At 44.5% G+C, this 26,638-nt stretch overlaps 1 protein-coding gene across 1 annotated transcript in view; it reads right to left on the bottom strand.

Annotated features, from left to right (window-relative positions):
• The window catches only part of ITGA2 (integrin subunit alpha 2), a 683,385-nt gene that overhangs the window by 121,291 nt on the left and 535,456 nt on the right, over window positions 1-26,638 (bottom strand). The window contains exons 22-23 of the mRNA XM_078675061.1: window positions 23,249-23,325; window positions 23,077-23,160 (exon numbers count right to left, since the gene is read on the bottom strand). Coding sequence (XP_078531187.1) covers window positions 23,077-23,160; window positions 23,249-23,325 — 161 coding nt within the window. The remainder of the gene's footprint in view (window positions 1-23,076; window positions 23,161-23,248; window positions 23,326-26,638) is intronic.

The raw sequence follows: 26,638 nt of genomic DNA, 5'->3' as shown, positions 1-26,638 counted from the left end.
ATCACCCCAGGAAATGACTATGATTGGCCAACTTATTCCTAGCCTCAGTCCCTAAAATGAAAAGGGCAAGATGTGAAGGCAGCTCTTTCTCATGTAACACCGCCAGATTGTGGAACATCCTTCCTCCACACCTTCGCTCAGTGACCCACCATCTTTCTTTCCGGAAGCTCCTTCAAACCTGGCTGTTTCAGAATACGGCTCTATGACCACCTAGCCTGCTGCTCTGCCTGTTACTGCTAGCGCTGGGATGCCAGGCGCTCAACCAATGCTGACTAATACCACAAATACCTTTACAATGAATTAATTGTAAAGGTATGAATGGTAACGTGCATTAAGGTAATGGCTTCTGGTAATTGTCATGACCATGCTGTATAAGCTGTAGGACGGGCATGCCTGTGCGAGATTGGCACAGGAGTGCAAATTGTTCAGGACCGGTTTAAAGGCAGTGCAGTGCAAGCCGAACAACGTGCTGCATCTAAAGTGAAAAAAAAATCAGCAATTTATCTGTGGATGCGATCTTCCGGCACCAATACAGTTCTCTCACCTTGACATTAGCCAAGAGCTAGGAACTTCCCAGTTGGGGTAAACATCAAAGCAGGTATTTCCTATCTCATTTCAAGCTTCTGTGAATCCCCTGTCTCCTCCTTGGCTTCCTCACCCTATGATGTAAGCTTTCCCAGCCAATGTACACTCTGTAGAACGGATTGGTCAGCTGTACACCTCTGCAAACAAGAACAGACATATTTAAAGCAGTATATCAGCAGCGGACAGGCGGGAGGAGCCGCGGCTGAGGTAAGGGGACCCATGTCGGGGCAGGCGGGGGTCGGGGCAGGCGGGGGACGGGACGGGCGGGGGCCGGGCTGCTGGACAATGCCGGGGCGGGCAGGGGTCGGGGAAGCCTGTTGCTCCCGGACAACGTCGGGACGGGCTGCTAGTTACTTATAATATTCTCATGCTTCCCCTGTCCCTCGGTGGCATGGGCGCTCCTGACTTTAGATTGTATGTGCTCTGTGCCCTAGCCAGTCTTCTCCACTTTTGGCTGCACCCCACCCCCTTCCAACCGCCTGTTACTGTCAAGGCTGACCTCGCCTCTCCATGGCCTCTCCAGACAGTGCTTTTCATATTACCTAAACCCCCTTGCGGCAAGGTGGATACGGTGGAATGCCTATGTTGATCCTGGGACGGTCTCCAAAACCATACTTTATGCTCCGTCCATACACCTGGCTTGCAATCTGGTGTACCCCCCCTACTGACGCCTGGCATGGCTAAGCTTGCCACGCTCTTAGGCCTTACCACCTTCACCGATATCTAACCTGGCGTCTCCTTCTTTCCTCTTTCCAGGGATGCAGGGGGCGGGCTTATTTATTATCAGATTTGTGCTACTTGTAAGTATATTCCACCCACTTTCCCTCAGGCCCCGGGTGCTGACTGCCCTAGAGGTAATACATGCCTCTAGCTCATTTTACAAAATTGTCACCCGCCTCTATGCTTTATCGCTTGCCACTTCCCCAGCCAACACTGAGAGGGCTTGCACCGCTTGGAGCACAGACCTTGGCTGTGACATACCCCAGGACGTTTGGTTGTATTGCTGCAATCAAATCAAGCATTTGTCTCCGAACTATCGCCTGCGGCTCATACATTTTAAATATATGCATAGGTTATACCGCACTCCTGTTTCACCCCCTAGAATCGGGCTCCTTGATAGTGACAGATGCATACGCTGCTCCACCCCAGTAGCTGATTTCTCACATTTGGTCTGGCTGTGTCCTAAGTTCTCTGCCTACTGGCTGGCTGTGTGTGAGACCATCGGCGACATTACACCAGAGTGTCTCGCTCCGGATCCGTTGGTGTGTCTTCCTGGTTATGTCAAGCAAGTGTCTAACGCCAACCGTAAACTTACTGCCATGCTTTTGGTCCTTGCCAGGCGCAGAGTGTCTCTCCACTGGGGATGCAAACCGGCACCCACTGTCCCTGGTTGGTTGGACAATGCTGCCCATTGTCAAACGCTTCTGGGCGAATTCTGGGACTTAATGCCTGCAGCTAGCCGTCCTCCTGACATTTGGACCCTCCTTGTCTCTTATCTTCATGTATGCGGGCCACTGACAGCTCCTCACCCGGCTCTCCCAGTGGAGATTCTTCAATCCCTAACGGTGGCATTGTTACTGAGCCTCCTCCACCATCCGCACTTTCCAGCCCTATTAGCGTCACACTTGAATTTCCATATGGTATTTTGAATTATGAAGGTGCCTTGCTTTGAGGCGTTCTTTTTCCTCCCTGGGTTCTGTTGTGCAGGAATGATGTAACTCCAGTGACATGCACCATTATGTTATTATCTATTATGTCATGTTGCCATTTGTTTTATGCATTGCTCTTTTTCTTTGGAAAAAGCAATAAACAAAGTTTAAAAAATAAAAATCTCCGGTGGACCTGACTCTTTATGCTACAGCGAATTTCAGCGATGACCAGAAACACAAGATCTGCACTCACGCTCAGCAAGAAAAGCTTGTAGTGACTGCCAAAGCAAAGCTCCAGCAATGACCATCCGTAAAGTCTGACTGGGTCTTCGCCCTACAGTGTTGACAACCGGTGCCACACAGCCTGCTCTCCATGTTACAGCAACAACCATATAACACTCTCCCTGCTCCTTGAGGCTTCGTCTATCGTGCCGGACATTGAGATGGTAACTTTTTCAGCAAGTCTAACCTAGTACCTGTATCCGGCCCACACTCCATCACAGTTGGCCTCCTCATGACTTTCCCCTGGTCTAGAATGACCAGATGACCGCAAGTGGCGGTTTTTGCTTTTAGGCACTATACTTACCTAAAACTTTGAAGTAGGATATCTCTGTTTCTACTGATAGAATTTTAGTCATTTTAATCTCATTTCATTTATTAAAATTAACACAATGTTCCTAAATTAGTTTATTATTTTTTTGTGCCCTATTTGTTTTATTCCTCCAATCTGTTGTCTTGTAAACAGTCCTGATATATAGCTCACGGAAACGAAACACAATTTTTCATTTACACAGGGTGTTTTCTTCTTTTTTCTTTGAGTGGGCTCTCTACATAATCACTAGTTCTGCTATTCACTTCTTGGGTACATAGGTTATTAATACACGATTCATGCTTGCATTCGGGTATGTGATTATTTTGGTCTATTGATTTAGGTTCAGCCACAGAATTGTGGTTTTTAACAGCATGCTGTTCACATCTCCAGGGTAATTATTTATAAGATTTTCTTAGTCAGTCCTATTATGTGAGTTTATCAACGTCCGAACAAAACATTTTCCACTTACCTGCCAGACGCCGCCGCCACAGCTAGGCACTCGGAAGCACGCCGCCACCGCCAAGAGTCACTTTCCATCAGACTGCACGCGCCGCCGCTCCGGGACCACAAATCCCGGCAGCCTACGCGGCGGCGCGCCTTTGTGACACCGCGAGGGCGCCAGGGAGGCGCACATAAGCGCCCAGGAACCGGCGAAGCGGGGGAGACCTTTTCCACTTACCTGCCAGACGCCGCCGCCACAGCTAGGCACTCGGAAGCACGCCGCCACCGCCAGGAGTCACTTTCCATCAGACTGCACGCGCCGCCACTCCGGGACCACAAATCCCGGCAGCCTACGCGGCGGCGCGCCTTTGTGACACCGCGTGGGCGCCAGGGAGGCGCACATAAGCGCCCAGGAACCAGCTTCGCGGGACGCCCGGGGCTAAGCCCGGGCAAAGGGCGGGCCCTCTACGGCCCTCATCGGCACGAGGAGGCAGGGGCAGGGCCAGAAACGCTGCAGGATTCATCTTTGCAAGTAAGACTAACAGTTGAAAGAGTTTTCCTATTAGTTATTATCTTAGTTTAAAAATCAAGGCTGTGAATATATCGTAAATATGTCTACGAAATCGAAGGATGCTCCACAAAACACTCTTGACAACTACCTTGTCCAGACCGTGAAAAAAATAAACACGCAGAGGAGAAACTCTCTTGGGTTAAGCCAATCCCCAGACCTTCGTTGTTTGTCCCCGACTGCATCTATCTTGATTGATGACACAATTTTGCAGGAAGCCAATCAGGAGAGCATAATTAGTGGCCCTATTTTTCAAGGATTAAGCAGCGCACTTGACAATGGAGTCCCGGCCTCTGAGGTTTCCAATATACAGGCCGAAAGTGACATTGACTCTGACCAGGAGAAGCACGCACGAGTTTCATCTGATGGGCAGACACCTAAAGGGCGCGCAATAAGGCCAAGACGATTATGTACTAAAAATCCACCTAAACTGGGTGGACCACGTCCAGGGACAAGAAGGAAGAGGGCTATTACCCCAAAGACAAAGCAAGTAAACACAGTGGAGGATAAACAAAATCATATTTTTGAGGACGCTTTTTTTGAAAGGATTGCTGACTTTCTTGAGCTAAAAATTAATGCCATTGTAAAACCTTTAATATCTAAAATCGATAAATTGCAAGCGGAGATTAAAAGATTGGGTGGTCTCCACACCACGGTTGCAGGAGGGGTGGAAAACATTACCACGATAGTTACAAACTTGAGCAATAACACAGGGGGAAATGTGGTTAACGAGGTTGTAAGCGATGGTGCAGGGATTCAGTTGCCTGTTGAGAATTTACCGCCCCAACCATTAACATCATTGACCACTACTATTGAGGGCCCTCACTTAGTTAACATCCCAACAGATAATAATCCCCCTGTCAGCTTACCCCCAGTAATTGCTCATTCTACGGACCCCCTACAATTTTTAGTCGAGGCCACACCAGTGGTTCTTGTGTTAGCGAATGTCCCTCCTTTGGAAGGGGGAACAGTGGAAAGCCCTACCTCCCTTACAAGCAAGGCTCTGCACTGGCTAACCAGTAATATGCGGTTAGCTCCAGGGGGAAAACATCAACTGGCAAACGTAATTAAGTCAGCAACCAGGGTCCCCTGGCTGGGATCCGGCCGAAAAAGTTTAAAGGGGACTGTGTGGCAGTGAGCCTCTCAAATCAAGATGTCCTTCCTAACATACTTGCTAACCTATTCCCTCCTCAACGCTGACAGGGTACTGTTGTTCCTCTAACCCTGAAGTTTTTCTATGGGGAGCAACAGAATGTCACTCATCCAAGGACTCCTGCGCCAGGGTGGGATAGATTTTGGGACTCTAATCCTAGACGGGGGCAAGATATAAGGTATAATGCATTGGTCCATTATCCCCTTCTACCACAGCAAAATTCCTTCGTAGAACCCCTTCAATTATTTAATCGCTATGCCCCATTATCCTTCATGGATCAAAATGATTGACTCTCTCTCAGAAAAGATACTAATGATGAGGGTCCTTTGCCTGTTTTCGGGCCTTTAGATCCAAAACTCACAGATAAGTGGGCCTGCAGAATTATGAGCTGGAATGTTTCTGGTATCAGATCTAAATTCAACGATAAGAACTGGCTGGAGATGGTCAGATCCAATGACATTCTTGCCTTCCAAGAAACTTGGGAAACGTCAGACAGACTTGTTCTAGACGGCTTTTCCCATTTCTTTGTACCTGCAGTACCTAGTAATTCTGGAAGGGCAAAGGGGGGCTTGGCTATATATATTTCCTTAGATATTCAAGGAAAGCCAAGACAGATTAAAACCAATTCAACAAATATCTTAGCGGTTGAATTAACCACACAAAACTCACAGCCTATACTGTTTGTTAATTTTTATAATTCCCCCGTCAGTCAAATCTTGAACGAGCATTTGGTAACTCTAGAGGATTTCCTGTCCACCCACAGTGAGAATAGTGTTCATGGTTTCGATGTGATTCTCATGGGAGACTATAATATTCACCCATGTAACATGGATTGCCGCGTGGAATACGAGGATTTTCCCCCTTACCTCCCCACCCCGCACTTTGAACACTCATCAATTGGAGAGGCTTTGGAATCACTCTTAGCAATTTTTAATCTTTATGAATTTTATAGTAGTAACACTTGTTTGAGGTTACCAACATACGTGGGTAACAACACCGGCACAGTTGTGGATTATATTTTTTTATCGTTCAATTACAAGATAGAAACTTCAGTTTTTAGTGACCATAACCCAATAATTTTAGAGATTGTATCTCAGGGAGTTTTGGGAAAGAGAGAAATTGAAGTTTTATGTGTGACTGATTTAGTTCTGGGAGATCAGAATCGCAGACTGAAATGGGATCAAGTAACCCCAATTACCTTTATACAGGATACCCTGGCTAAAGTTGAGGGGGAGGTTGCAATCTGCTTGGATAATAATAACTCTGTTACCACCGTGAAAGAAGCGTTTAATGTTATTTGCCGCCAGGTCAATCTAGACCTGACTGTAAAGAAAAAGCCCCATATATATAGGGGCCCAAAATGGTTCGATTCAAATTGTTCCAAGGCTCACTCAATCCTCTTGAAGGCTTTAAAAAACAAACCTAGAGACAAAGAACAGATAGCATTACTGAGAAAAAAATATAATTATGCTATCAGGATGAGGAAATCTGAGATTAAAAAGGAGGCCTGGAACGACTTATTGTCGCCCGATACACAGAGAGATAGTTCTAGATTTTGGGCGATAATAAACCATCCATTTTTTGTGGGCTTAGAGAAAAAGAGAGCAGATTGCACCATACCCGATGAACAGTGGGTTACACATTTCAGTAATATTTATAGCTGCCCTGATAATACTCCAGGTTGTGAAATACAACCTACACAAGTAGTAGCTATCATCCCCCCTTTTAGCATTGAGGAAGTAAAAAAAGCGATCAGTGACACACACTCTAAAAAGGCACCGGGCCCCGATGGGGTTCCCGCAGATTTCTTTAAGAGTGCCCCTGAATTAAGTGCCAAAATTCTCACTAATATTTTTAATGCTACAAGAGATTTTATTTTTGCCATTAGCTGGTCTAAGTCTACCATAATACCGATTTTTAAAAAGGCACAAAGAACAGACCCGGCCTGTTATAGGCCAATCTCCCTTATTGATTCTAGTGTTAAAATCCTGGGGAGAGTCCTTTTAGGAAGACTGACTCAGCTTTTAGAAGGGAAGGGTGCCTTATCAAATGCACAATATGGTTTTAGAGCCAAAAGAGGAACTCTAGATCAGTGTTTAAATCTAGAACTGATCGTAAATAAATATGTAATTGCCAAGGGGGGCTCTCTGTACATGGCCTTTATGGACCTCTCCTCAGCTTTTGACTTGGTTAACAGGGCTAAGCTGTGGGGGGTCCTTTTGTCCATGGGCATTGATGCTCCCTTGGTGGGGTATCTGGCGGAGCTACATAGAGACCTTAAGACCTCGGTCAGAGTGACTAGGGAAGGAAGATGCACTTGTCACTTTAAGTCAGAGAGGGGGGTTAGGCAAGGATGCATCCTTGCCCCCCTCCTCTTTACTCTTTATATAAATGACCTCGAGGCAGTCCTGGCAGATTCCCATACTGACATCCCGCGTGCAGGTGAGATAAAGATACCCGTCCTCCTGTATGCGGATGACGCTGTCCTCTTAGCACGCTCTGGAGTGGCATTAAATAAACTCCTTTTATCCTTTGGGGATTTCATGTCCTCGTTGGACATGAAAACCAATGTAGAAAAATCCCACGTAATGATAGCAGGAGCCGCAGGCAGGAAAAGAAAGACTAAAACTTTTTTCTGTGCTGGGAAAGAGGTTAAGAGAGTCCCATCCTTTCCTTACCTAGGAGTGACCTTTGATGAAAAGGGCACGTGGGGCCCCCAGCTTTTGGCTAAAAGCAACGCTGTAGCAAGAGCGGCTGCTGGGTTGCTTGGTTTTGCTAAAAAACTTGGAGCCCGCCCCATGGAAAGCATTATAAAGGTCTACAAAGCTAAATGTTTGTCGGTTGCTCAATACGGCTCTGTTATTTGGGGGTACACAAATCATGAATATGATAAAATTCAGAAAGCAGAAAATAAATTCTTGAGAACCCTGCTTTCTGTCCCTCAATCGACTTCCACATATATAGTACATACAGAGCTTGGACTGGGCTATATCACCGACATTTTAAAATTAGCCCCAGTTATCGGATGGTTGAAAGTTTGGCTCAACCAGGAGCTTACTTTAAATTATAACATCCTTAAAGACTGTTTAGCCCTGGATAGAGCACATAATATTCCATGGCTAAAATACGTTCAGACGCAGTTAACTTTAGTTGGCCGAGCCAAACTTTTTTCTTCTCCATATTTGATAACTCAGGAAGACATAAAAACAGTTAAAAATCTCCTGACAAATCATTATGTTTTGGAGAGGGAAGCCACAGAGTTAAATAAATCTACGGTTAGGAAACATTGTACGTTAAGATCTGTCCCAGGTATGGAACCATATCTTTTTTTGGTAAATAAACCATACCACCGTTTCCTTCTAACGAGATTTCGTCTTGACCTGATTCCCTTCATTCTGGGTAATTTTAAAAAGTGGAGTAGACCTCAAAATGCTGAACCATGTGATTGCGATTATTTTTCCACCCAGGACACGACTCACTTTATCTTGTTCTGCGGCCATTATAAAGAGATTAGGAAAAAATACTTGCTGCCTATACTGTGCAATTTGGGTTTTACACAGGTAAAACCAGCTATGATGTTCCTGCAACTTCTTCCGAACTTAAAAGTAGCATTTCATGTTGCTAGTTTTTTGGTTGCAGGCGTACGTACAAATAAGCATCGTTCTAGAATTAGGCACCTTGTCCCAGACTAATGTTTACCTTTTATATTTTATCGATTTTACTCTTTTTAAACGTTAATGTATAATTTATTCTGTATAATGTGATTTTAGGGTTTTTTAACAAAATATTGATCTATATTATTATGTGTCTTGATGAAATGTTGTCATGTATTATTGCTCGCTCTTTTATGATTTTTAATAATCGAATAAAGATAATTGACTGACTGACTGACCAGATGACCGCAAGTGGCGGTTTTTGCTTTTAGCCACTATACTTACCTAAAACTTTGAAGGATATCTCTGTTTCTACTGATAGAATTTTAGTCATTTTAGTCTCATTTCATTTATTAAAATTAACACAATGTTCCTAAATTAGTTTATTATTTTTTTGTGCCCTATTTGTTTTATTCCTCCAATCTGTTGTCTTGTAAACAGTCCTGATATATAGCTCACGGAAACGAAACACAATTTTTCATTTACACAGGGTGTTTTCTTCTTTTTTCTTTGAGTGGGCTCTCTACATAATCACTAGTTCTGCTATTCACTTCTTGGGTACATAGGTTATTAATACACGATTCATGCTTGCATTCGGGTATGTGAATATTTTGGTCTATTGATTTAGGTTCAGCCACAGAATTGTGGTTTTTAACAGCATGCTGTTCACATCTCCAGGGTAATTATTTATAAGATTTTCTTAGTCAGTCCTATTATGTGAGTTTATCAACGTCCGAACAAAACATTTTTTTACCTCTATTTAAGTTTGGGTGATTCTTGTCTGGCAATGTCCTGAGGAGGCCATAATTGGATGGCCGAAAGGCGTCAACCTCTATTATCCAGGATCAACATCACTTCTTCAAAAAGAAAGATATATATGTAACCCATCGGGTCCTTGACCATAAAATTATTGTTTAAGGCAATTAATTAAGCCATGTATTAGAAGGTAGATTTTGATTTGACCTGAAGACTGAATTTCTCGATTGTCATTGCCTTAACAAGGGCAAGTTATCCTTCACTGCGGTTACTCATGTTCACCTACCTGACATTATATTTTTCATTGTTTTCCATTATTTTCTTATTACTTTGTATGATGAATTGAGTGTATGATTCTTAACAGCTTATGTTACTCATTATTTTTGTAAAAATGACAAAATAATATTTCTACAAAACAATTAAAAAACAGAACAAGAAATTAAATGGGTGGTCATTCCTGCCCCATTGACTTTTTGTACAGTAATGCCTCTAAATAGATAAGAGATTCTCACTATATCTATTGACATGATTAAGGATTAAATCATGCTAGGAGAGTTTTTTTCTGCCAGAGGTGACAAATATTAAGTCTACCTCTTTACAATCCATTTAATTAATCCTGCTAGAGTTTCTTCTTCTGTTTATATGTTCATGGCACAGCCTAGGCTCTAGAAGGTTATATGGGATCCCCCTCTTTAGGTCTCGCCTACGCAGCACGCATGCGCTGCTAGGAGGAGATCTTTAGTAATCGATTCCCTTTTTCTGCCAAAAACGTGCATGCTTTTAATGGCACATTTGGTGATTCCCTTGTGGGAATGAGCTTTGAAACCATCTGTTCATCTGTTTGTAATTAACAGGTAGTCCCTGCTCGCTCCCACAATGGTAACAGGTGCAGGCCCCCTCCTCTCCCCCCTCCCCTGCCTCCTCCTCTCCTCGTCAAACTTGTTTTTTTTCCTTTCAGCGCGAGGGGCGCACATTTGTTTTCTTTTTTGTTGCTGCTGTACTTCACTGGCAAAAGGTAGTTTATTTTTGTTGATGCGGCACAGCATTGGCAAAACCACTGGGTCCAAAAGGTGAGTCCTACTTGCTTTAGCCGTGCTTGTTTTAGTTGTCCTTTATTTATTTAAATGCCTTTTACAAAAAGTTTTTTATTTCCTATTTTTACAGTTTGTCTAGAAATATGTTTTAAGTTTATTATTTTTGAAAAACGATTTGAAATTCGTGTGTCCTGATGTTTTTGGGAATGTGTCATCATGGGGCCCAATGCAGTTGCCATGAGTTGGAGCTTCCTAGTCCTGCCCGCCGGTGGCTGACACCAGCATGGCTCGGTGATGGAGCAGAACCGATCCAAGATGCTTTTTGATTAATACACAGATGTCATCTGCTACCGGGTGCCCGCGCTGACGGATGTGTGTTCTTGTACGAGGGGTGCCACTCAGGAACCCATGCCGGAGCATTGAGTGTCAGAGGAAGCCATGAGTAGACCGCACACCGGCCCCATTGCGGGGTTAAGGACGTCCCTTCCCGTAGGCTAATTATGGAGGACGACGCACCTGCTGGGGGCGCGAAGGATGGCGCCCTCCCGCGGGCGGCGCTTGATGGACAGCATGCTGCTCGGCGTCAATTGGGCTTTACACCTTGGATTCTGGCAGGGAGGGATGAGGGGGGATGGCTGCTGTCGAGGGGGGTTTGTTTGAAAAGGAGGACGTGACCCCCTGCTTGTTTTCTGTGTGAGGCATGTGCGGAACCCCCACGCACGTGGCCGAGAGCTTAGCACGAGGCTGGGAAGTAATCCTTCCAAGTAGCGGAAACCTCCGATCCCCGTTAAATACTGCCCTGGAAGTAGAGGCGGGATGAAACGGCTTCCATGTGACACAACTGAAACCTGGTGATGCTGAGGCCAAGGTCACAGAACTGCGTCCTTGAGAGGTCACTGTGGTCCTTTGTGTTCAGACCACGTGTTAGTGTGTTCAATTTCTAGGTTCAGTTTCAGACATTGGCATGGGCTGCATGGTCGAACATCTGGGTGAGGACGTGGCGCTTTGGTCAGAGCTGCCGCGTTGGAGTTAGTGAACCAGGGTCGAGTCTTGGCTCCGGCTCAACATCCTGTGATACTGAGCAATCACTCTCCTGGTGCCTAAAAAAGCAAGCATTGGCATAGCCAATAGGTCTTGCCTTTGGGACCTTATGAGTGTTTAGCCATGCAACAGTTGATGTTGTTGCACCAAGGATATTGTGCTGCATAATTAAGTACTTATAAGGTCCAAAAAGCGAGACCTATTGGCTATGCCAATGCTTGTTTTTCTTTGCTCTCAGGCATGAGAGCAGCGTAGGGATTAGCCTGAGCAAGCTGGATCAATGCTCGCTCAGGCACAGGGAGTCTGTGCTCTTTCTCCAACCCAGCTGTATAATACAGCTGGGTTGGAAAAGCCTAAGTGCGCATGTCAGTTTGGCCAGCCTGAGACGGCTGTCCAAAGTGACATGCACATTTAAAATGTAAATGTAAATGTAGAGGTACTTGTATAGCGCACGACTACCCGGAGGCATCTCGGCGCTTGTACGAATACCGCTGAGGAACCCTTCCTGGCCTTTCCCTGTGAAGTGCCCACTCCTGGGCACCCCCAAGGTGAAGCCAGGCATTCTAGCGTTGTTGGGGCCTTTGTGGAGATTAAGCAAGCTATTGCCCAGAGTTGCAGAGTGGGACCCATGATTAGAATACGCACGAGGCGAGAATTATCAGGTCCGAGGAAATTGAGTCCAAGACCCGCCGAGGCGGGAATTGAACCCTGGTCCCGGGCCAGACTTCTTCATCACGGTCTGCTGCTCTAACCATTGAGCCACACTTCCCCACAAGTGCACATACCACTCCTCCTTCCCACTCCAATGACCCAGGCCTGTGCCTCCCTGCACATGCTGTCTCAGAGCCAGCAGCTAAAAAATAAAACAATAGTAGGATATAATTTTATTTTTTAGATTCCGGCTCTGAGCCAGTGGGGTGACGCTCCTGAGAATACCAAATGTTCTACTTTGCAACAGAGGTCTGAGCCAAATGTTCACTAGTAAGTTCCTAACAACATCAGAAACTTTTGTGGGGCATGGCCCATAAAATGTAGTCTAGGCTCAGCTATCCTGGGAGTGGACAGAGCAAGCCTTTGACTAATTGCTGCGCTATGGTGTAAAGGCATATCTGTCTATCCCTCAAGTCCGTGCCCCCACAAGCCTGAAGTCTTTAGAGGAAAGTATCGCCAGTACTCCCCTTGTTCCCCATCTTTAAAATCTCTCTCAGGCTCTGGGCAGTAAAAGTAAATGTATCAAAAGGCTGCTTGCCCCTGCTGGCTTTCTTTGTAGAGTTCTGGAAATACCAGACTGGGAAAATGAAAATATTAAACCCTGGCTAGATGTTTGCATAATAAGTCAAATTCTCACTTTTTACTGATCAGAGCATATGGCAACCATATCCCCCAACTGCTGTAGAAGCAGAGCAATCCTTGTTTTCTCCCATATAACAGAGATATCCCTCACCCGTAAGAGAGAGTATTGCTATTGCTTGCTCATGTGTCTGATCCTTTGGCCACTGCAAACATCAGAGCTATAATTTTCTTGCCACATACAGCAGTGGTACACCTCCCTTAGTATAGACCAAAAACATGTCCCTCTCTAGCCACTGACAGAGGTATGTCTTGCTCCTCTGACCTATCCCTGGCTAAGCATATACGTGTCTGTATATCTGCTGTCGACCTGTCTGTGTTCTTGCATGTCTACTTCTATCCATCCAGGGGAACCCTGCAACAAGAGACCCTTATGACTTGAAGTTTTGAAAAACAGGGCCCAGTTAAGAAGAACGCTTGTGGAAAGGGAACCAATGAGACACTCTAATTTAGCGCAACACAGAAAACAAGGAGACAGGTAGACATAGGGACAGAGGACATGGAGATATAGGCAAACTCACACAGATTAGCAGTTGGAGAGGGAACACCAAACACAAGAACAAAGAGACAGATCACTTGAAAACAATAGAATAAAGACATGTCTATCCCAGCTGCAGCTTCTCCAGGGTGCTATTGCATAATTTAAAACCTATTCCCCAAATAAGAAACAGAAATGTTACAAACACTACATAGTGAAAACTCCAATGCACAGCCTTTTACGTGGTTCAGAAGAACCCAAGATCCACTGCGCACACACAAGATGCAATGCTGAAAAATGTAGTTCCTGGATAACAAGAACTGAACCCATCCTATTGTGATAATCCATGGCATTATTCTCACTCACTTGAGATAGAAGAAGAGCTACATGATCCATCCCCCGAAAAACACCAGTATAGAAAGTACACCCAATCCACTTTACCCACCTTACTCAAGTGAGGGGAAGTTTGAAGGTCTCTCCCAAAATGGAGAGCCCCCAATAATGTAAACCCACAATTGCAGAAATTGCAGACACTTATTTGCCTAATGTATCAAAAAGTCAATGAATGGTTTAACGCTGTGCTACACAAAACCACAAACATAGGACTGCTGTTCATAAGATTGTGCAAATATATGTATACGCCACTAAAAAGACAAAGGCTCAACTAAACTAAGAATGTCTCCTCAACCGACACAGGAAAATTGTTAGAGATAATTTATTTATCCGCAATACTTCCTATTATTGTAAAAAGCAGCATAAAGTACATACGAAGACAAAATAAGCCACATGAAGTGTGATATTTGATTACATGCCAACTTGGCACGGGGATGTTTTTGTTGGTAAGGCGGCATTGAAAGGCCTGCGCATAACGGCCCACCTGTCCACCAAACATGAGGGGGAGGGAAGCAAAGTCAAGACTTCAAGGAGTGATGAAGAATGAAATGACTATGGAGTGCATGGCTTCCAGCCCGTAGAATGCTACCAGTGGAGGAACTCAGCCACCTTACATCAAGTAAATACAGTTGTCACCCATTTATTTGCACATTGACGCATGCTAGTTTTCACCTTGTTTTTGTGCCCCATTTGCCTTCTGTTCCACTCGTTTTTTGTTCCCTTCTGCATTCTGTGCCACTCGTTTTTCCCTTGTTTTTGTGCCCCTTTTGCCTTCTTTTGCCGTCCAGAACGGAGTTAGCGTTCTAGCTGGGGGCGGGGCTTAGAGCTTAAAATGGCTACCCGGAAGCGCAGCGGTCGAGCGCAGCGGGAGCGCCGTCACCGCGCCGAAGCCGCGCCAAAGGGGTGCCAGTCTGCGCCAGTCCGCGCTGGACCCGCGCCCAGCGCCCAATCCCCTGGCCGGCTACCACGCCATCCTAGTAAGTTACTGAAATACTCTTCCTCCGATCTGTTAGATATTAAAAACACCATGTTCTGGCACGAATGCCCACACTTCAACTTAGAAGAGTGTTCCAACGTGACTCATATAGCTTGCCCAAACTGCAATTTTAAATTCACTCGCTCCCTTACTCGGATATCACTTATCCCAGGGGCATCTTGTAATGAGGCCACACGCATTAAATGCGGACTGGTGAATGCTAGATCTATGTGTAAACATAGAGAAGAGGTGGCTGAATTAATATCAACACACAAACTGGACATTCTGTTTATAACAGAGACATGGGCCGACTTGGCTTCCGACCCCGATCTTGTGACAGCCGTCCCTGAGGGCTACTATATTGTCAGACAAGATAGACCGGCAGGGAAAAAAGGGGGCGGTCTTGCCATAATTCTACGGCTAGATCTAGCAGTAAAAACCGGAACTTCAGAGAACATTCCTGCAGAAACACTATTTTTTTCTATCACTTTATCTCCCATCCAAATGTTCAATGGAGTTCTGCTCTATCGTCCCCCAGCGGCCCGAGCGCCTTTTCTCCAATCTATTAGTACTTTATTAGAAACAGTGCCAGAAGCCTCCGATTTTACAATACTCGGAGATTTTAACTTTCATTTAGAAAATACAACAGATAAAGATACACTGAGCCTTATTGAGGATTTCAAGGCCGTTGGCTTAAATCAGCTAGTTACCTCACCTACGCACAAAGCAGGTCATGTTCTTGACGGCTTATTTACGAACAATCCGGCCATTACCCCCCCCACTGTTACTCCTATTGTATGGTCAGATCATGCAGTGGTGGTCTTTTATGCCCGTGTTAAAAAATACAAAAATCAACACTCGACAAAAAAGCAACATAGGTCTTGCAGGGACTGGAAAAACTTAGATACGAATACACTATTCGAGAAACTAGATAATAATAAACCTTCCAAAGTGTCAGACCCTCAACTAGCAGCAAATAACTATAACCAATGGCTCACAGACACCTTTAATCTAGTAGCGCCTCTAACGAGAGTTCGCCCAAATCGTGCAACACCATCAGCTCCTTGGTTCTCCGAACTGTTAAGATTGGAAAGACAGAAATGCCGCAATCTAGAAAGGTGCTGGCGAGTTAAGTACGACAACAATGATAAAGAAAGATACAAACAAGTGCTATCAGGCTATAGGAAGATGTTAAGACTGGAAAAAAGCAAATATTTTTGTGAACAGATAGAAAAAGCCCAGAACTCCACTAAGCAACTATATCAGGTAGTGGCAACACTAACAACTATACCAGCAGCCAATACTACTGAGACTACCCAAGATTTCTGTGATCAAATGGCCGACTTTTTCAGGACCAAGGTCACAGAAATCTTCGACAAATTCAATAACATCACGACAGAGGAACCATCAGATAGCCTTAAGAACTCACAACTCATATCCTCCTCTCTGAATGAATTTCTCCCTCCATCACTGTCAGAAATAAAAGATCTCATTAAAACAACAATGTCGGGTTCCCCTCTGGATCCCTGCCCACCGACCATCATTAAATTAACATCTGATGTGGTAGCTCCAATCCTGGAGAACATCTGCAGTACCATCTGTGAATCAGGAATATATCCTCAAAGATGGAAAACTGCTATAATAAAGCCACTTCTAAAGAAACCCACCCTTAACACCTTGGAATTAAAAAGTTATTGCCCTATAGCAGCCCTTCCTTTTCCATCTAAAATACTTGAAAAAGTTATAAACAAACAGCTGGCTAGCTACATTGATCATAACAACCTGTTAGATAATACTCAGTTTGGGTTTAGGAGAGAACATGGAACGGAGACGGCGCTCATTAAGGCTTCTGAAGAGATCAGACAGATCATGGACCAGGGTGGTACGGCTGTTCTGATCTTGCTGGATCTCTCAGCGGCCTTTGACACGGTCGATCATAACATCTTGATCGACCGTGTCACAGCTATGGGCATACAGGGCAAAGCTGCGGAGCTCCTGGCTTCTTTCCTGACTAACAGAGAACAGTCGGTCAAGATGGGGAACTTCTATTCACCCACGTTTGTGCTGCCTTGCGGAGTCCCCCAGGGATCCTCGCTAAGTCCGACACTTTTTAACATCTATGTGTCGGACTTGGCGAGGGTCATTAAAACCCATGGAATGGGAGTGACTTCGTACGCCGACGACACTCAGTTGGTGTTAGCAGTGCATAAAAATGGGATCGAAGTGGCAGCCAACTTTCAGACGGGAATGAGAGCCATCAGTCACTGGATGGATAGAAATTGTCTAAAACTAAACACCGATAAGACCGAGGTAATGGTGTTTGGAGACCTAAAACCATCTTGGTCCCCAATCTGGTGGCCACCTGAAATGGGTAATCCACCCACCCCAGTTTCAAAGGTTAGAAACCTAGGAGTGTTGTTTGACAACAAACTAAGTTTCACCAATCATGCCAATGCAGTAGTCTCCTCTTCCTTTTTCACGCTACGAAAAGTGAAAAAGTTGCTACCTTACCTTCAGATAAAAAGACAAAAAGAGTGGTAGAGGGTCCAAGGGGAAAATGTTTTTATAGACCAAATGGTACCTAGTCCCCCAACTTAACAATTAAACACATGGAAGGTACCAACAGTCTAAATTAAATAGATCCAATGGAACCTAATAGTGTCCCACAACTAAACTGAAACCACGAAGTTAGTCCATAGAGGTAACATTGTTATACCAGGAACAGTGAGAAAGAGAAGATACAAAGTCTGAAAACTAGAAAAGGTACCCATCAGCCCACTCAAAAGTGGAATTTCGTCATCTGGGTTATTTGCGTTGGAAAATGGTGTCCTGTAGGCTCCTCCTCAGGAAGAATCTGAGGCTACCTAATTTCGGACCCAATGGTTGAGCATTCAACCAAAAAAGATGACAGTGTGTGAGCGGAAGGGGCAAAAGTTGCAGTGCTCAAAATGGAAAAGAAAGAGGAAAATGATCCAAGTGATTTAAAAATACCTACTATGATGTCATAAGAAAAACTTTATTAGGTCTGTCCATCAATGTGGTATAATTAAAAGCAGTGTGATAATAGCATGCAAGGAATTGCTATTCACCATGTGTGTTATTTGGTCAACATGTTTCAGCCTTTACCGGCTTTCGTCAGGACCTATGATGTACTACTGCAACACTTACTCAATGTGATGTGGTAGGTAATCTACACCCACTCTCCAATTTTCAAAAGAAAATTGGTGTATCTTCTCCCCCTCGGCTCAGATTCTAACCCGAGGCAACGACGGAGAGTGCGTGGCCTCCTTTACCCTGAGCAGTTGCCAGGTGAGGTGAGGTTCTTCCTCCCTTCAACTAGGGAGAAGATACACCAATTTTCTTTTGAAAATTGGAGAGTGGGTGTAGATTACCTACCACATCAGTTGAGGAAAAGCATAGAATAATATTGCTGGCCAGCTCATCCATAAAGCATGGCCCATACACTGTGGGTTTGGGTAGTTGGGCGCCACATTTGGCTTTGTTGTGTTGTGGGTGGTAACAGTTCAAACGCGGGGTGTCCTAGCAGTGGAAGTAGGAGAGCAGAACTTGCGGGTGGAGTTCTCACTCATTGACTTGATGATACATCCTGCTGAGCAAGTCTGCAAAGTCATTATCTAAACTCTGCAAGGTACTCTGCTACGTTTATGTGGTGATGGATGGCCCAGTGCCAGATATCTTGCGCTAGAGCTGGAGAGAATCTGTTGTGCTTTGCTTCGGGGGATAATACATGGCAGTAATATTGTCCTTCTAGATGAGGACTTCTATGCTGTGAAGGCCTGAACCAAAGCTTTGAAAGATAGCTGTATGGCCAGGGAGTTGAGATAGTCGATGTAGTATCTATGACATTAGGGGGGGCTCTCTCCCCTGTATTATCGTATTGTCTACATACGCCCCACAGCCTGAGAGAGATGTGTCAGTGGTAATGGTCACCTGCAGAACGGGGTCTGTGAAGGGACTGCCTTGCAACAGGTTGTTTCTGTTCCACCACCAAAGCCAGTGATGGGCGCTGGCCTCCACCAATAGTAGATCCTCCCAGTGATCCTCACTTATGATCATCGCTTGGCAAGGCACTCCGGTAGCGGGCACATGTGGAGCCTGGCATTGGGTACTATGGCAATGCATAAGGCCATCAACCCTAGGAGGCGCATAATAGTTCTGGCTGTGAGGTGATGATTGGGCTGAAAAAGAGGAAGCAACTGCTAAAATGTCAACACCTCCTGCTGGTTTGGATACACTTTGCCAGTCATAGTTTTTACGACAGGCCCAAATAGAGGTTGGACCTGAAAGGATTGAAGGTGGGATTTAGTGACATTTATGTAGCGTTTGAAAAAATTTGCTACGTTTTTGCAAAATTATGTGTAATAACATAAAATGCAAAAGTGTCATTATGCACTATAATTTAGCATGAAATGCTCTTAAACAATCACTTTGAACAACAGCCACTCTCATTCTGTTCCACACTTGCATTCAGGGTAAATTTGTACAGTGAATGATGCAATTCACTGTAAATCTTTTACCACAAATGGTATATAAGTACTCAGAGTAGCATAATGGTTTAATTTCGGGAGTTTTACGTAACAGGATATTAATACAAACTACACCAGCATAATATAAATTACGCCCAAGCCTACTTTTATGGTGAATCCGAGGCTGTGAAGCTGGGATATTGCAGCTTTAGAGTGGGCTAGGCATTGTAGGCTGTCATGCCCTTGACCAGCCAGTGATTGAGGAAAGGCAAAGCAAGAGTGCCGCCCCTCCTTAGATGCATGGCTCCCACCACTAGGCCCCTGGGGAAGCTTCTTGGGGCAGTGGTCAACCCAAAGGCAGTACTTTGTACTGGTAGTGCTGTCCCCTTATCACAAAGTAAAGAAGTAGTCTCTGTGGGCTTGGTGGATGGGTATATGAAAGTAGGATGCCCTTGATGACTAACACTGCCAGAGCAGTGAGATGACATCCTGAAGAGTTATCATGTGGAAATATTCTGGCAGAATGTACTTGTTGAGGTTCCTGAGGTGAAAGATTGGCCTGAGGAAGTTGTCCTTCTTGGCAATGAGAAGGTTGAGAAGGTATACACCCTTGTCCCAGGCGGTATGGGGTGAACTCTCTAAAACGCCCTTAAGAAGAACCACTTGCACTTCTTCCTGGAAGAAGTGAAGATGTTCTCTTTTGAGGGAATGTTTCCAGGGTGGGCTGTTTACGGGATGTGAGTCTCTTCTGAGGGTATGTTTGCAGGGTTGAGGGGGTGTGAGGAGTTCTAGGAGCTGGGTATGGTGGACGACTGCGAAAACCCACTGATCTGAGGTGATTTTCGCCCAGTGGCCAAGGAAATCCTGCAGTATCCTGACATGTGATGTGTGACCAGAGGGAGGCAGGAAAGTTAGTGTTTGGAGGTGGAACCCCCTTTACCGGAACCTCATCTAGCCCTGTCCTTATTGTTGTTGCCCCATTAGGTACTCTTGGTGTTTCTCCTGCGAGCCTGCTAGTGGACAGTGGCTGCTTCCGCTGATAGGACTGCGGCTGGTTGGAGGAGATGGCCTTCATTAACCTCGAGGATGCCACCTTGAAAAGGAATCCCTAGCAGCCGGAGTTTGATGTCCACCCATTTATTTGGCAGTGTTGGTGTCATCCTTGATTTTCTCCAGCATCTCATCAACCTGTAGCTTATTTAAGTGTTCCCCATCGAATGAGAGGTTGAGGAGATTCTGTTGGTCCTCTGAATTGAACCCAGAGATGTGTAGTGCTGTCTGAGTAGGATGGTGGTGTTTATGCCACTGGAGGCTGTGTGCACAGAATCTGAGGCAGAACAGATGTTGGACTTGGATGTGGTCTTGCCCTCTAATACTATCTCCTCCATCCCTTTAATCAACTTCACAGGGAGTTGTTTGACCAACTCATGCATCTTCTCCCTTTGGGACATGTTCTCAGGGGAGAGGAGCCCTATGGAATTGACTATGCATCAGTGGGTGACTGCACCTTCCTTTCCCCTTTTTCAGCTATGTGAAGCTTCTTGCTCTTGTTGCCAGGCAGTGGGGCATTCCCTGTAGCCTGAGTAGAGGCCCACTTGCAGGCAGTGTGCCTGACTAGGGAGTCAGCGGGACATGGTCTCTAACATAGACAGGGTTGCTGGGACAGGGCTTATACTTTCCCACCCTAGGTGTTACCACCCTTGCCTTAACTGGCTCCTTGAATGTATCAGGCGCAGATTTGAGCATGGCCTTGAGCATTGTCATAACTTACCCTGTCCACTCCATTTTGAGATTGTTTTCATGAGAAGATTATTTTTCTCATGAAGGACGCACATGTCCAACTTGTGTAAGGAGGCTGTCTGCTGGATGACCTCCTAGCATCCTTGCAGGCCATGGTGTTGTCTGAGAGAGATGCCCTGACAGGGTAGTGGTTGAGGTCTGAGTCCCCAGAGGATCAACATCATAGTCTTCCCAGGGGCCATCTGTGGGCCCTGGCTCAAAGGGAATGCCGTAGGGGTCAGAAGGGCCAAAAGGACTGCTGAGGTTAGAGAATGTGTGAGGATCCCTGAGTTGAATTTGGCAGAGGCAGTAGTGGGTTGGAGTGCTGAGATCCTACTGTTATGGGATGGATAAAGAGGTGCTTCTGCCTCACATTAAGTTACTCCTTGAGTCTGTTTTGGATGGGGTGCTCCAAATCATTGGAACTGGTCGTCAAAGGAGCTTGCAGCATCAGCACTGGTTTGGCAAGAGCCAAGAATCTGACGTCAACAGTGCCTTTGGCTGCGAGTGATGTTGAGGCTTTTCCGAAGCTTTAGGCTGTGTAGGGCTCATGGTTGGGAGGGTTTAAAACCCTTGGGTTGATCCTTCCTCAGATCAGAGACCTTTGCTTGTGCCGACTGGAGCCCAAAGGCGACAGAGGCCAGGAGGTAGCAGTGTCTTGTGGGAGGGATTGGAACACACCTCCCTTGGGAATGGAGATGTGCCTCAGCGTGTGACCTCTTGTGAAGCTTGGGATGGGTATCTGTACTGATGTTACTTAAGAGCCTGGCTGTGGTCTTCAGTCAAGGGCTGCTAGTCCTGGTGGTCGGGAGAGCCTCTGTTTCTTATTCTCTTGGATTAGAGGCATTGGATATGGTGGCTTTTGGACTAGGTGTGGACTGGTGTACAGAAATGTCAGACGGGCCTGCACCCACTTACTCTTTAGCACAGAAAGGTTCTTGTTCACCAAACATGTTGAGGTATCAACGGGCGACTGCTGGTGCATGTTGCTGTATGTCCAATGCCTTTCTATTTGGTACCATCGCGTTTTCTTCAAGTGCCAGACCAAGCGAACTTTGCACAAGGCATTGTGATGGTCTAGGGAGAGTAGAGGTTACAAACCTCGTGAAGGTCCACCATTAGCAGTTTGCATGGCACTGGGGGCAGACAGTACTGGAAAGGTGTCTGCTCTATCACCATTGAAAGATGCACATTTTCTTGTGTTGAGTGCTGGTAAAGGGGGCACGTCGCCCTGGAATAGCTCTGGGGCCCTAGTGTTCAGAGTCTTGGTTACTGCCCATCAATCAAAGGTAGAAAACATGGTCAACAGAGAGATTCTTCTGACGATTGGAGTCGAAGTGTGAAACTGAAAGAGAAGTTGACTCTCAGAGCCCCATCTGTACATGTCCGAATTCGATGGCAGAATAAAAGATGGAGTTGGTGCCCATGCACATTGCTCACGAAGGAGGAGTTATTCTAAATACTGTGACTTGAAAAACACCTTCAATGAAAAACAACTTGCAAACACCCAAGCGAAAACTGGATTTCAGGATTACGTAGATATGTGAAATTACAGCCAGACATGCTACAAACACATTTACTTGATTCAGAGCCGCAAATAATAGTTAGATTTTCATATGGTTTCTGATATAATGTATTCTCTACTTCACATTTCACAGCCAATTTTACGGTCAAATGCCATAAGAATCTGAATTCAGACAAGGATAGGCAAAAGAAATATTAGAGAAAAATGTGGAAGGAAAGGCAGATGAAGAGCAGTGAGATATCAAAAGCGGAGTGACATACTTTTCTAGTCACATACTTTTGAAATGACATTGAACGGTTTGGTGTTTATTTACCTATCCAAGTCCATTCTAAATCAACTAGATGAAATCACTTCAGACTTCTTACTCAGTATATTATTGCACTTAGAATTATGCTTACAAATGGTATTATACAACAAAGCTTACTTGGACCGATGCTGTCGCCACATTGATGATAACTTTAAAAGTTCCCTAATGAAACTTATTAGGTGGACATTGATATCAAGAAAGTTCCTTGATCAAATGTTTATCCGATCAAGAAAGAAAGAGAAGAGATTGAGTGGAAAAGTAGGAGACAGGCAGAGATAGAGAGACAAAAGAGGAGTAATCATACTACACCTTGTAAAATGAATTTCTGCATCATACTGAACTGGAATCGATACGTTGACAATGTTATTTGATTTGTCCGCTTCATTACTTTCACTGTCAATAAAAAAACGTATTATAATAGATCATGTAAAATTATTATGAAAAAAGAAGATAAAATGCTTTTGTCTATCATAAAAATTACCTCAAAGCTTGGAAACTTATGGATGCCATGTTGTGAAGATGTTTGAGATTAAAGTCAAAGCCAATATCAAACGTTACCTGCAGGGAATGAACATTAGGCTTTTATAGATGGCAGACAATAATACATTATTGGCGAGAAATACTGTACAAATAAATTAACATTTTACATAAAGACAATGTAAGATGGTAGTCATATATAGTTGTGATGACTGAAGACAATGAACAAGACAAAACATACAATTTATATGGTAATTATATTAACATGTTTACATTATAAGATAGAGCAATGGGTTTCAAGGACAGATGCATGGAGGAGATATTGATGGACTGAGGGGGGAAGAAGGGCAGAGGACACTGTCATTCAAAAATGAGTGTGAGTAAGACTCACTGCTGAATAAGTTAGAATTTAGGGTGATTGTTAAAAGCATGATGGGAGTGGATGTGAATTCAAATGGAAGGCACCGCTTCTACATGTTACAAAGTATAACACAGTTGAAATTGGGAAAATATGTGTTAAAGGGAATGTTGGTGGGTGGGGAATAACTCAAAGGAGTTCCGTTTTGTTCCAGGTCTGGCATGGGTTGGGATGGGAAATTAGAACTGTGGTTATGAAAAGCTAGATCACAGCACGCACATAACCATAACTCACAAAGTAAAGAACAAAAGTCCCAATACTCCCTATTAAATGAGAAGTGCCAGTGTACTAACTATAGTATAATAACCTAGAATGTAAGAGCAATGTCCACTCCGGCCAAGAGACATAAGGTGCATATGTACCGGAAACGCAAGGCATTCACAATTTCCAAGCAACTCACATCACTTGAGAGGAGTGAAATAAAATTCAAAAACAATGGAGGGAACATGTGTATTATGGCACACACTCAGCATACGCCAGTGGCATATTAATATGGTTTAGACTAGGAGCACCATTCCAGTACATAGCTCCTTAAGCAGATTCAAAAGGCAGATGTATCTGGATCAAAGGAAAAGATGAACAACCCTCCTCCTCTAAATACCTAGAGAAGTCTGCATATGCTTTCTTCCATTGGAAGTTCATGTGTCAATGACATGTGGAGGGGATTTTAACTGTGTCATGGTCTACATTATAGATAGGTCCTACCTCCCGTGATAGGAAACGTCTAACTCTAGGGCAGCTGAATGAATGAATCTTATTAATGTTTAGACACCGTCTTTAAAATATGCAGTCCTTAATAACAAGAAAAAATGTATTTAATTACACCATATGAATACCAATTCATCATAATACACTAACAGCTCTGAACCCCTACTATTTAAACTATAAAACACTTACCCAAATCATTTTTAAGAAACTTAGCCAGTGCACAAGTCACATCAAAAAATGTTATCCATAGAAGTTCTAGTGCATCAATCCGACAATTTATGTTATATTTTTAAAAAAGAGGTTTTAAAATCAAGTATGTGTGGCCTATAAAAATGACGAAAATCAATTAAAACATGAACGGTAAGGGTATGGAACGGCAGCCCACATGTGCAGTTATTCTCTTGATCTAAAATGGCCTTGAATAATCATAACCGGGCATCCGGTAATGCCGATAAATATGGGAATACATTCATATTTTTCCATGAATCTAACATGTATTGTGCAGATGGTTTGTTCCTTACATATTTCAGGTCCGCCAATCTAGATTCATTTTTTACAGGCTAATTTTAATACTGCTTTAGGGATTGGGGCTTCTGCACTTTTTAAGTCTAGTTTTAGGGTGCCTGCAATGTCTTCCAATCTATTCGTTACCTTCTTTGCCCACTGTAGTTCACTTCTTTCTATATCAGTTGCACAGCAGGATGATGTCTTCTGGGTATTTGGGACCAATAATTTATCAGAAAAACGCAGATTTGATTTATGGGCTAGGATGTACCATGTGGTCACATAAGTATTCTGAAGCATATTACAGTGAGGGGGGAGCATGGGGCATAGCAACGATTCCCAGTGTGCATATAACCGGGGACAGTTCCCTCACTACATGGCAAGGGGAGGCCCACTTTCTACATCCAGCCCACTCTCCTCGCCATCAGTTGTATCCTGCGAGGAGGACTGCTCTCCGCCAACGCAGAGGAACCCAACTCCTGCCAACCCATTAGGTCTTCTTGCAGCTTCTCGTCCCTTCGGTGAGTTGCATGTGTGTCTTCGGCTAGGGACCACTGTCGGACATCTTTAAGCCAGATGGGCACTTCTGGGCCCTTCTGCCCTATCCAGGTTATAGCTACCCTTCGCCTAGCAAGCACTAGCATTAGTTGTAGGAGCTTATATGGAAATTGTCTATTCTTTGGCTTTCGGACAAATGCAAGTAATCAAATCAAGGGTTCAAGCTGCATCCGAATGCCTGTAGCCACAACAATCCTGCCAACCACCTCCACCCAGAACTGCTTGACCAGTGGACAATCCCAAGCTAAATGTAAAAAGCCCACTTTCTCTGTGGCACATCTATGGCATCTACCTCCCTTGTCAGGCAGGCGAAATGCGGTGCAGGGATACTGGGGTTAGGTAGGTACAATGCAGGAAGTTAAAGTGTGTTAATTTAAACCTGGCATTGCAGGAGATTTTTCGGTTGAGGGCGCCTATGCGTGCCCGTTGTTTCTCTTCCAGCTGGAGAGTGAGATTCTTCTCCCATGCAGCCCGAGATGGCGGCACCGGAGGGGCAGAGTCATAAGTCTTTTTAAAGCGGACAAGTCCCCCTGTCGTAGCTAATGACCTCGACTCCACTGATTCTTATGTAAGGTCCAAATCAACTTGCTGGTAAATGTCATGCCCAGATACTTATAGGAGGACACAACCTCAACTCTACTGTTGCCAATTATACAATTTACTTTTTTCCCAAACATAATTATGTTTGTTTTTCCCATGTTTATCTTCAATTTGTTAGCCTCGCAATATTGATTAAACTTTTTTAACTTCCTCTGAAGGCCTACTTGCGTCACATTCAGAATTGCCACATCATCTGCACAGAGTAGGCGCAACACATTTCTTCCTCCCATTTTCAGGGAGAACGAATGTGTCGCTGCCAACTATCTCGGTAGATCATCTAAAAATAGAGAGAACAATGTGGGAGCCAGGACACAGCCCTGCCTTAATCCATTACCCAAGGGAATTTTCTCAGAGAGGGCCCCAGCTAAGTCAAGTTCTACTTGGGCCCAGTTCTCAGTATGCAATTCCTTCAGAATTTCAATCAATGGACAAGGAAGGCCCAACCGTATTAATTACGCCCAAAGTATTCTACGATCGGCCAAATCGAACACTGAATTAAAATCAACAAAGCAACAGAATTGATTCCCTGTTGTTTCGTTTGCCTTCTTCCCCAAAACCCATAAACTGAAGCTGTGATCTATTGTGGAGAATCCGGCTTTAAAGCTT

Source organism: Lissotriton helveticus, chromosome 2_1 (genome assembly GCF_964261635.1).
Source record: "Lissotriton helveticus chromosome 2_1, aLisHel1.1, whole genome shotgun sequence".
Taxonomy (NCBI): domain Eukaryota; kingdom Metazoa; phylum Chordata; class Amphibia; order Caudata; family Salamandridae; genus Lissotriton; species Lissotriton helveticus.
The sequence above is the reverse complement of the archived record's forward strand: the minus strand, read 5'-3'. Positions and strand labels throughout refer to the sequence as shown.